Source organism: Pristiophorus japonicus, chromosome 22 (genome assembly GCF_044704955.1).
Source record: "Pristiophorus japonicus isolate sPriJap1 chromosome 22, sPriJap1.hap1, whole genome shotgun sequence".
NCBI classification, from domain to species: Eukaryota; Metazoa; Chordata; class Chondrichthyes; family Pristiophoridae; genus Pristiophorus; species Pristiophorus japonicus.
In genome coordinates, this window is record NC_091998.1 from 44,738,572 (window position 1) to 44,750,673 (window position 12,102).

Genomic DNA, 12,102 nt, shown 5'->3' on the forward strand with positions numbered 1-12,102 from the left:
TTTAACCCACAACAAGATAATTCACAACAGCAGTACTGAGTGGCTCCCTCCAGTATTTTATCTGAGATCAGCATGCCTTTGATGGAAGCATGTCTGACTACTGAGGAACACTGTGCTGTAAATACCTGGCCTGCAAAATTGACCTGATTTTACTTTTATTTCCTATTTGTGTGAGTTCAAATTTTATGTTTTTGTGTTCGATCTGCAGAGTGTTTGTAAACAGGAGTCTGGCACTTGAGAAGATTAAATGTTTTGGATTTGACATGGACTACACTCTGGCAGGTAAGGGACCATTTGTTTTTATTACTAATAATAATAACTTTTATTTATATAGCGCCTTTAACGTCGTAAAAAGTCCCAAGGTGCTTCACACCAGTGTTACAGACAGATAAATTTGACACCGAGCCACAGAAGAAATGAAGGCAGATGATCAAAAGCTTGTTTAAAGAGATAGATTTTAATGAGTGTCTTAAAGGAGGATAGAGAGGCAGAGGTTTAGGGAGGGAGTTCCAGAGCTTAGGGCCCTGGCAGCTGAAGGCACGGCCACCAATGGTTGAGCAGTTATAATGAGGGATGTTCAAGAGGTGAGAATTTGAGGAGCGCAGACATCTTGTGGGATTGTGGAGCTGCGAAAGATTACAGAGATAGGGAGGGGCAAGTTCATGGAGTGATTTGTAAACAAGGATGAGAATTTTGAAATCGAGGCATTGTTTAACTGGGAGCCAATGTAGGTCAGAAAGCACGGGGGTGATGGGTGATCTTGACTTGGTACGGGTTAGTACACAGGCTGCAGAGTTTTGGATGACTTCAAGTTTACGTAGTGTGGAATGTGGAAGGCCAGCCAGGAGTGAGTTGGAGTAGTCAAGTCTAGAGGTAACAAAAGCATGAATGAGGGTTTCAGCCGCAGAAGAGCTGAGGAGGGGCGGAGGCGGGCAATGTTACGGAGGTGGAAAAAGGTGGTTTTAGTTAGGCCGCGGATATATGGCTGGCAACTCATTTCAGGGTCAAATATGACATCTAGGTTGCGAACAGTCTTGTTCACCCTCAGATTGATGCTAGGGAGAGGGATGGAGCCAGTGGTAAGGAACGCAGTCTGTGGCGGGGACCAAAGGTAATGGCTTTGGTTTTCCCAATATTTAATCAGAGCAAATTTCTGCTCATCCAATACTGGATGTCAGACAAGTAGTCTGACAATTTAGATACCAAGAGGAGTTGAGAGAAGTGGTGGAGAGGTAGAGCTGAGTGTCGTCTGTGTACATGTGGAAACTGACTCCGTGTTTTCGGATGATATCGCCAAGGAGCGGCATATAGATGAGAAATAAGAGGGGACCAAGGACAGATCCTTGGGGGACACCAGAGATAACGATGCGGGAGTGGGAAGAGAAGCCATTGATGGAGATTTTCTGGCTACGATTAGATAGATAAGAATGGAACCAGGCGAGTGCAGTTCCACCCGGCTGGACATTGGTGGAGAGGCGTTGGAGGAGGATGGAGTGGTCAACTGTGTCAAAGACTGCAGACGGGTCCAGAAGGATGAGGAGGGATAGTTTACCTTTGTCACAGTCACAAAGGATGTCATTTGTGACTTTGATGAGAGCAGCTTCGGTACTGCACCAGGAGCGAAAGCCAAATTGAAGGGATTCAAACAATTTCATACCTTTAACACCAGCAGTTAAACTTCATAGCTTAGCTTCCCTGGTGGCATTTTGGGTGAAGGCAGTCCCTTTGATAGCAATGAGCTATGCATACTCGAAGGTCCCAGGTTCCAACCCCAATCTTAGCTGAGTTAGGTAAGCTACAGCAAGGGCACAATAATTGACCTCAGTTAGGGAGAAGATAAATCAATCTGGTTTCCTACTCCTGATTGCAGTACAATGGCTCTTGCGGTACACTGAGTCTAAAGGCAACAACAATTTATATTTATATAGCGCCTTTAATGTAGTGAAACATCCTAAGGCACTTCACAAGAGTATTATGAGATAAAAATTTGGCACCGAGTCGTATAAGTAGAAATTAGCACAGGTGACAAAAAGCTTTGGCAAAGAGGTATGTTTTAAGGAGTGTCTTGAAGGGGGAAAGAGAGATTGAGAGGCAGAGAGGTTTAGGCAGGGAGTTCCAGAGCTTGGGGCCTGGGCAGCAGAAGGCATAGCCACCAATGGTTGAGCGATTATAATCAGGGATGCTCAAGAGGGCAAAATTAGAGGAGCGCAGACATCTTGAGGGTTGTGGAGTTGGAGGAGATTACAGAGATAGGGAGGGGCGAGGCCATGGAGGGATTTGAAAATAAAGATGAGAATTTTGAAATCGAGGAGTTGCTTAACCAGGAGCTAATGTAGGTCAGCGAGCACAGGGGTGATGGGTCAGCGGGACTTGGTGCGAGTTAGGACACGGGCAGCCGAGTTTTGGATCACCTCTAGTTTACGTAAGGTAGAGTGTGGGAGGCCAGCCAGGATTGCATTGGAATAGTCAAGTCTAGAGGTAACAAAGGCATGGATGAGTGCTTCAGCAGCGGATGAGCTGAGGCAATGGCGGATTGTTACGGAGGTGGAAATAGGCGATCGTAGTTATGCTGTGGATATGTGGTCGAATGCTCATTTCAGGGTCAAATATGACACCAAGGTTGCAAACAGTCTGGTTCAGTCTCTGACAAGAGTTGGAGAGAAGGATGGAGTCAATGGCTAGCGAACAGAGTTTGTGGTGGGAACCGAAAGCAATGGCTTCGGTCTTCCCAATATTCAATTGGAGAAAATTTCTGCTCATCCACAACTGGATGTCGGATAAGCAATCTGACAATTAGAGACAAGGGTAAGGACATAGAATGGTCATAGCTCTGTCGCACCCTCACAATCATCATTATCATCATAGGCAGTCCCACGGAGTCGAGTACAACTTGCTTCCACTCTAAAAGTGAGTTCTCAGGTGGCTGTACAGTCCAATGCGGGAATTACAGTCTCTGTCACAGATGGGGCAGACAGGGGTTGAAGGAAAGGGTGGGTGGGGAGTCTGGTTTGCTGCACTCTCGTTGCGCTGCCTGCGCTTGATTTCTGCATGCTCTTGGTGAGGAGACTTGAAGTGCTCAGCGCCCTCCCGGATGCTCTTCCTGCACTTAGGGCGGTCTTGGGTCAGGGATTCCAGGTGTCGGTGGGGATGTTGCATTTTATCAAGGAGTCTTTGAGGGTGTCTGTCATGTATGTACATTCTGTTTGTAGCCACCAAATGTCGTCATTGTTGGAGGTCACTGAGCAGCACGCACATGGTGCTGCTCAGGTATAAAAGGCCAGCTATTTTGAGAGTCAGGCACCTTGGGCCTACATAAAGCAGAGCCAAGATTGTACCTTGCTTAGTTAAACAATACTCAGTTTAAACCTTTATTGCATACATAACATTTGGCAACGAAAATACAAGAACCTTTGTTTGCAAAATAAGCACGATTGAATTTTTAGAGTGATTCATGGAGGGAGAAGATTGGGCAGACTTTGTGAGCCGTTTGGACCAGTACTTCATGGCCAACAAAATGAAGGGGGTCGACGATGCAGATCGACGCTGGGCCGTGTTCCTCACTGTGTGCGGTTCAAAGATCTACAGTCTGATAAAGAATCTACACATGCCTAGTGATCCAACAGAGAAAACGTACGAGGAGTTGTGTACATTGGTACGGGAGCACCTCAAGCCAGACGACGGCATCATCATCTCGAGATACAGGTTTTATACACACGTTCAATCGGAGGGCCAGAGCGCGGCGGAATTCGTTGCCGACCTGAGCCGTCTAGCAGGACCGTGTAAGTTCGGCACGGTGTTGGCAGACATGCTGCGGGACTTCTTTGTTATCGGTATCAACCACGAGGTGATCCTGTGCAAACTTCTGCCGGTGGAGGAGTTGGATTTAAAAAGGGCCATCCAGATCGCTCAATCATGTATGACAACGGACAGGAGTCTAAAGCAAATAGCGGTGAAGAACCGAACCGCGGCAAGTACTGTAAATGCAATTGATTCGACGTTTGGCAGAGTGGCACATGGCAGGGCCTATCTGGCTGTGTTCACGAAACCTGTGGCTTCCCAAAGTCCGCCAGCGGGAATGCATCCAGTTTCTCCGTGTTAGCGCTGTGGGGGAAATCATCGGCACCAGCAGTGCCGATTTAAGCAATATAAGTTCAAAGGATACGCAATCCGAGATGCCAGAGGAGGAAGTGTATGGACTGAATTCTTTTATATCCAAGAGTAAACCAATTTTGATGAATGTGAAGTTTAATGGGATACCAGTATCGATGGAACTGGACACTGAATGAGAGGGCATTTAATAAGCTGTGGGATACCAAGACTGTAAGGCCCAGGCTGAGCCCTGTTAACGCCAAACTGCGCACGTACACCAAAGAACTGATAAAGATGATTGGCAGTGCACAAATTAATGTGTCGTATAACGGTGTGGTTCACGAGTTACCGTTGTGGACTGTTCCAGGCAATGGCCCAACGCTGCTCGACAGGAGCTGGTTGGAGAAAATCAGATGCGACTGGAATGACATAAAGGCGTTGTCGTCGTCGGAAGATACATGTGCCCAAGTATTGAGCAAGTTCCCCTCGCTGTTCGAACCGGGTATCGGCAACTTCACGGGAGCCAAGGTGCAGATCCACGTGGACTCAGATGCAAGACCCGTCCATCATAAAGCTCGAGCAGTGCCGTATATGATGAGGGAGAAGGTCGAAATTGAACTGGACAGATTCCAGCATGAAGGGATCATATCACCGGTCAAATTTAATGAATGGGCCAGCCCCATTGTTCCTGTGCTGAAAAATAATGGCACAGTCAGAATCTGTGGAGACTACAAGGCTACGATCAACAGGTTTTCGAAACAAGATCAGTACCCGTTACCGAAGGCTGATGACTTGTTTGCGACTCTAGCCGGAGGGATGTCGTTCACAAAACTGGACTTGACGTCGGCCTATATGACGCAGGAGTTGATCGAGATGTCGAAGAGACTTATGTGCATTAACACGCACAAATGACTGTTTATTTACCACAGGCCGGCTGCAGCAATATTCCAGAGGATTATGGAAAGTCTACTGAAGTCTGTTCCCAGAACCGTTGTGTTCCAAGATGACATCCTAATCACCGGTCATGACTCCAAGGAACATCTGAACAACCTGGTTCTACTGTGTTTGGACAGAGTGGGACTCAGACTTAAATGCTCGAAGTGCGTCTTCATGGCACCGGAGGTCGAAATCCTCGGGAGGAAAATCGCCGCTGATGGCATCAGACCTACTGACGTAAAAACCAAAGCCATCAAGAATGCACCCAACCCGCAGAACGTGACAGAGCTGCATTCGTTCCTGGGTCTACTCAACTACTTTGGTAACTTCCTACCTAAATTGAGCACCTTACTTGAACCATTGCACATGCTATTGAGAAAAGGCAGCAACAGGGTGTGGGGCGCATTGGAAGACAGAGCTTTCGAGAAAGCCACCAATCTGCTTTGCTTGAACAAGCTGCGGGTACATTACGATCCATATAAACGTTTAGTTTTGGCCTGTGACGCATCGTCATATGGAATTGGTTGTGTGTTACAACAAGCCAATGAGTCAGGGAAACTTCAACCTGTCGTGTATGCATCCAAAAGTTTGTCTAAAGCAGAAAGAGCCTACAGCATGGTGAAAAAGAAGCTTTAGCATGTGTGTACGGTGTTAAAAAGATGCATCAGTACCTGTTCGGTCTGAGGTTCGAATTAGAGATCGATCACAAGCCGCTCATTTCGTTGTTTTCCGAGAGCAGAGGTATCAATACCAACGGTTCATCCCGCATCGAAAGGTGGTCACTGACATTATCTGCCTATGAGAATTGTGCCGATGCTTTGAGCCGGTTGCCATTGCCCACACCGGAGGTGGAAACGCCACAACCGGCAGATTTAATGTTAATCATGTATGCTTTTGAGAGTGAAGGTATCCCTGTCACGGCTCAACAAGTTAAGACCGTGACCAGCCAGGACCCGATATCATCGGTGGTAAAGGGTTGCATCCTCAAAGGGGATTGGTCTGCCATACCTAATCAAATGTGCGAGGAGGCCAAACCATACATTCGTCGCAAGGACGAACTGTCTATTCAAGCAGATTGCATATTGTGGGGCAATGCCTAAGAAAGGGAGAGAGAAGTTTGTGTGTGAGTTACACAGCACACATCCTGGTATAGTGATGATGAAGGCCATCGCTAGATTCCACGTATGGTGACCAGGAATTGATTCTGAGCTAGAAGCATGCGTGCATCAGTGCAACACCTGCATGCAGCTCAGCAAAGCACCAGCGGAATCACCGCTGAGTCTGTGGCATGGCCATCCAAACCTTGGTCCAGGATCCATGTTGATCTTGCAGGTCCCTTCCTGGGCAAGATGTTTTTAGTGGTGGTGGATGCTTATTTGAAGTGGATAGAATGCATAATCATGTCATCCAGTATGTCCACGGCAATCATAGAGAATCGCAATGTCATGTTCGTGACACATGGTCTGCCTGATATAGTGGTGAGCGACAATGGGTCGTGCTTCACCAGTCAGGAGTTTCAGGAGTTTGTAAAACTTAACAGCATAAAACATGTAAGGTCGGCACCGTTCAAGCCTGCGTCCAACGGGCAAGCAGAACAATGATCAAGCAAAGCATGAGGAGAGTAACCTGAGGGTCACTGCAGACCCGCTTGTCTTGCATACTGCTGAGTTACAGGACAAGACCCACACACACACAGGGGTCTTGCCTGCTGAACTCATGATGAAAAGAGGTCTTAAGACCAAGTTATCTCTTGTACACCCGGATTTAAGTAATCATGTTGAATACAGAAGACAGAGTCAACAAGGGTACTGTTGTGTATCTGTAAAGCATGCACTCCCATGTCCACCACCAGGGAGCGCATCCCCTGAAGTCCCAAAGGATCCCAGCATCCCTTAGGGGCACTGTATATAAGCCGACCCCTAAGGCCTGTTCCGCACTCTGGAGTGTCTGAATAAAGACTGAGGTCACTGTTATTTTAACCTCTCTGTGTGCAGTCTCATCTGTGTTAGGAACACAACAACTGGCGACAAGTATACGAATCCAATGCAAAGATGCAGCAAACTGTGGGCATCCTGGAGAAGTTCTCGGAGGGTGAGGACTGGGAAGCCTATGTCAAAAGGCTAGACCAGTACTTTATAGCCAACAAGCTGGATGGAGAAGGAAGCGCTGCAAAAAGGAGAGCGGTCCTCCTCACGGTCTGCGGGGCACCGACCTACAGCCTCATGAAGAATCTTCTGGCTCCGGTGAAACCCACAGATAAGTCGTATGAGGAGCTGTGTACACTGGTTCGGGAGCATCTTAACCCGAGGCTTTGTGTGCTGATGGCGAGGTATCGGTTCTACACGTGCCAGCGATGTGAAGGTCAGGAAGTGGCGAGCTACGTCGCCGAGCTAAGGCAACTTGCAGGACAATGTGAGTTTGATGGCTGCCTGGAGCAGATGCTCAGAGACTTTTTTGTACTGGGCATTGGCCATGAGATCATCCTACGAAAACTTTTGACTGTAGAGACACCGACCCTCAGTAAGGCCATTGCGATAGCACAGGCGTTTATGTCCACCAGTGATAACACCAAACAAATCTCTCAGCACACAAGTGCTAACAATGTTCATAAATTAACTGGAACTGTGTTTGCGAGCAGAAATGTACAGGGCAGAAACCACAAGTCTGCAACTCCCAGCAGGCCTCAGGTGACCCAGATGACGCAGAGTCCGCAACAAAGGATGAATGCAAGGCATTTTACACCTTATTGGTGTTGTGGAGGCTTCCATTCAGCCTATTCATGCCGCTTCAAAGGATACATTTGCAAGAGCTGTGGAACAATGGGGCACATCCAACGAGCTTGCAGACGAGCTGCGAGCTCTGCAAAACCTGCTAACCACCACGTGGCAGAGGACGATCGGTCCATGGTGGATCAAAGCAATTTCGAGATTCGGAGAGAGGAGGCAGATGCTGAAGTACACAGGGTGCACAAATTTTCGAAGAAATGTCCACCTATAATGCCAAATGTAAAATTGAATGGCTTACCCATAGCCATGGAACTGGACACTGGCGCTAGCTAATCCATCATGAGTAATAAGGTGTTTGAGAGACTGGTGCAACAAGACCAGCCCTGAGCCCCATCCACACGAAACTGAGAACGTACACCAAAGAGCTCATCACTGTCCTGGGCAGCACCATCGTCAAGGTCACCTACGAGAGCACGGTGCACGAACTGTCACTCTGGATTGTCCCAGGTAATGGCCCCACACTGCTTGGAAGGAGCTGGCTGGGCAAAATCCGCTGGAACTGGGATGACATCCGAGCGCTATCACATATCGATGAGGCCTCATGTACCCAGGTTCTTAATAAATTTCCTTCCCTTTTTGAGCCAGGCATTGGAAACTTTTCCGGGGCGAAGGTGCAGATCCACTTGATCCCAGAGGCACGACCCATTCACCACAAGGCGCGAGCGGTACCTCACATGATATGGGAGAGAGTGGAAATCGAGCTGGACAAGCTGCAATGCAAGGGCATCATCTCCCCATGGAATTCAGCGAGTGTGCCAGTGATTGTTCCAGTACTCAAAAGTGATGGCATGGTCAGGATTTGAAGCGATTACAAAGTAACTATTAATCGTTTCTTGCTACATGACCAATACCCACTACCTAAGGCAGACGACGCTGGCAGGAGGCAAGACGTTCACCAAGCTCGACCTGACTTCGGCCTACATGACGCAGGAGCTGGATGAGTCTTCGAAGGGCCTCACCTGCATCAACACGCACAAGAGACTGTTCATCTACAACAGATGCCCATTTGGCATTCGGTCGGCTGCAGCAATCTTCCAGAGAAACATGGAGAGCCTACTCAAGTCGGTACCACGCACGGTGGTTTTTCAGGACGACATATTGGTCACGGGTCGGGACACCGTCGAGCACCTACAAAACCTAGAGGAGGTCCTCAAGCGACTGGATCGCGTAGGGCTGCGGCTGAAGAGGTCAAAATGCATCTTCATGGCAACAGAAGTGGAGTTTTTGGGGAGAAGGATCGCGGCAGATGGCATTCGGCCCACAGACACCAAGACAGAGGCTATCAGGAACGCGCCCAGGCCACAGAATGTCACGGAACTACAGTCGTTCCTGGGACTCCTCAACTATTTTGGTAACTTCCTACCGGGGTTAAGCACCCTTTTAGAGCCCCTACATGTGTTATTGCGCAAAGGTGAGAACTGGGTATGGGGAAAAAAAACAAGTAATTGCTTTTGAGAAAGCCAGAAACATTTTATGCTCTAACAAGCTGCTTGCATTGTATAACCCGTGTAAAAGACTTGTGCTAGCATGTGAGGCATCGTCGTACGGAGTCGGGTATGTATTACAACAAGCTAACATCGCGGGGAAGTTGCAACCTGTCGCCTATGCTTCCAGGAGCTTGTCTAAGGCCGAGAGGGCCTAGAGCATGATTGAGAAAGAGGCATTAGCGTGTGTGTGTTCGGGATAAAAAAAATGCATCAGTACCTGTTTGGCCTCAAATTTGAGCTGGAAACCGATCGCAAGCCCCTCACATCCCGGTTTACTGAAAACAAGTGGATAAATACTAATGCCTCAGCCCGCATACAAATGTGGGCACACGCGCTATCAGCGTATAACTATACCATCCGCCACAGGCCAGGCACCGAGAACTGTGCGGATGTTCTCAGTCAGCTACCATTGCCCACCATGGGGGTGGAAATGGCGCAGCCTGGAAACTTGTTGATGGTGGCGCAGCCCGCAGACCTGTTGATGGTCATGGAAGCGTTTGAAAATGATAAATCAACTTTCAGGGCCCGCCAGATTAGGACTTGGACCAGCCAAGATCCTCTGCTGTCCCTAGTAAAAAACTGTGTACTGCATGGGAGCTGGGCCAGCATCCCCGTTGAAATGCAAGAGCTAATCAAGCCATTCCAGTGGCGAAAGGACGAGCTGTCCATTCAGGCAGACTGCCTATTGTGGGGTAACCGCATAGTGATCCCCAAAAGGGCCAGGGAGACGTTCATCTCGGATCTCCACAGCACACACCCGGGTATAGTAATGATGAAAGCGATAGCCAGATCCCACGTGTGGTGGCCCGGTATCGACTCTGACTTAGAGTCCTGTGTACTGCAATGCAGCGTGTGTGCTCAGTTGAGCAACGCGCCCAGAGAGGCAACACTAAGTTTGTGGTCCTGGCCCTCCAGACCATGGTCGAGGATCCATGTCGACTATGCGGGCCCATTTCTCGGTACAATGTCCCTGGTGGTGGTGGATGCTTTTTCAAAATGGAATGAATGTGAAATAATGTCGGGAAGCACCGCCACCACCACCATTGAAAGCCTGAGGGCCATGTTTGCCACCCATGGCCTGCCTGACACACTGATCCGTGACAACGGGCCATGTTTCACCAGTGCCGAATTAAAAAAATTCATGACCCGCAATGGGATAAAACATGTCATCTCGGCCCCGTTTAAACCAGTCTCCAATGGGCAGGCAGAGTGGGCAGTACAAACAGTCAAACAGAGCCTTAAACGAGTCTTAAGGCTCACTCCAAACACGCCTGTCCCGAGTACTGCTCAGCTACCGCACGAGACCCCACTCGCTCACAGGGGTGCCCCCAGCTGAGCTACTCATGCAAGAAACACATGGATCAAACAAAGCTGAGGCACACAGATGAGCCAGAGCAGTTGACGAAGATACCGTCGACGACCAACCAACCTACCAGCAGCCTTCAGTGGACTCTAGGATCATCAGTGAACCTGGAATTTCCATCACGGACTTGTTCAATAAAAATGGACTTGCAATTCCTGACATGGCCATCAGTCATCCAGCCATCAACCATATCAGACCCTGCACACTCACCCAAAGCTGGAATCGAACTGAGACAGTCAACCCGGGAGCGCAAAGCACTGGACCGTCTCAACCTGTGAAAGACTGTGATAAGATCTCAGAGTGGGGTATTGTCATGTATGTACATTCTGTTTGTAGCCACCAGATGGCACAATGTTGGAGGCCACATGAGCAGCACGCACATAGTGCTGCTCAGGTATAAAAGGCCAGCCATTTTGTGAGTCAGGCACTTCGGGCCTAAATAAAGCAGAAGCAAAGTTGTACCTTGCTTAGTTAAACAGTGCTCAGTTTGAACCTTTATTGCATACATAACAGAATCCTTGAGATGTTTCCTCTGCCCATCTGGGGCTCGCTTGCCGTGTCGGAGCTCCGAGTAGAGCGCTTGCTCATGTGAATACTGGCCAGGTTGGTAAGATACTCGAGGGGAAGTGATCTGTATCCCAATGAGAATCAGCACATTCAGGAGAGAAAAATTAGCAAAAAAAAATGAATGTTTGAAAAGAAAATGCATATTTATGTCTGCAGAATAAATTGCCTTACAGGAAAAAAAATGTACTGTTCATGGTTGCAGTGCATTTAAATAATTAAGTACTATTTTGCTTTAGCTTCTTAAATTTTTCAGTAAATGATTTACTACAGGACAGTTAAACATGAAGGGAAACACTTCACTGAAACATCTTGATTTTGTTTTTCATTGCACTGTTATGAGGCTGACCTTGTCTCATGATCTATGAATGATAATAATGCTGCGTAAATACTGAAATATGCTTCTAGTGTCAGCTGTGCTCAGAAGATAGCACACTCGCCTTTGAGTCAGAAGGTTGTGTTTTCAAGTCTCACTCCAGGAACTTGAGCATATAAATCTAGGCTGACGCTCCAGTGCAGTGCTGAGGTGAGGTGCTTGAGGTGCAGTCTGAGGTGCCGTCTTTCGGATGAGACGTTAAACCGAGGTCCCGTCTGCCCTCTCAGGTGGATGTATAAGATCCCGTGGCACTATTTTGAAGAAGAGCAGCGGAGTTATCCCAGGTGTCCTGGGGCCAATATTTATCCCTCAATTAACATAACCAAAAAAAAAACAAATTATCTGCTCATTATCACATTGCTGTTTGTGGGAGTTTGTTGTGTGCAAGTTGCCTGCCATGTTTTCCACATTACAACAGTGACTACACTCCAAAAGTACTTAATTGGCTGCAAAGTGCTTTGAGATGCCTGGTAGTCGTGAAAGGTGCTATATAAATGCAAG

The 12,102-nt window shown here is 48.0% G+C and overlaps 1 protein-coding gene across 6 annotated transcripts in view; it reads left to right on the top strand.

The window, feature by feature from the left end:
* LOC139235004 (cytosolic purine 5'-nucleotidase-like) overlaps positions 1 to 12,102 on the top strand; it is a 164,195-nt gene that overhangs the window by 62,202 nt on the left and 89,891 nt on the right. For all 6 annotated transcript variants that reach the window (XM_070866067.1, XM_070866070.1, XM_070866068.1 and 3 more), the window contains one exon: positions 209 to 282. In XM_070866067.1, coding sequence (XP_070722168.1) covers positions 209 to 282 — 74 coding nt within the window. The remainder of the gene's footprint in view (positions 1 to 208; positions 283 to 12,102) is intronic.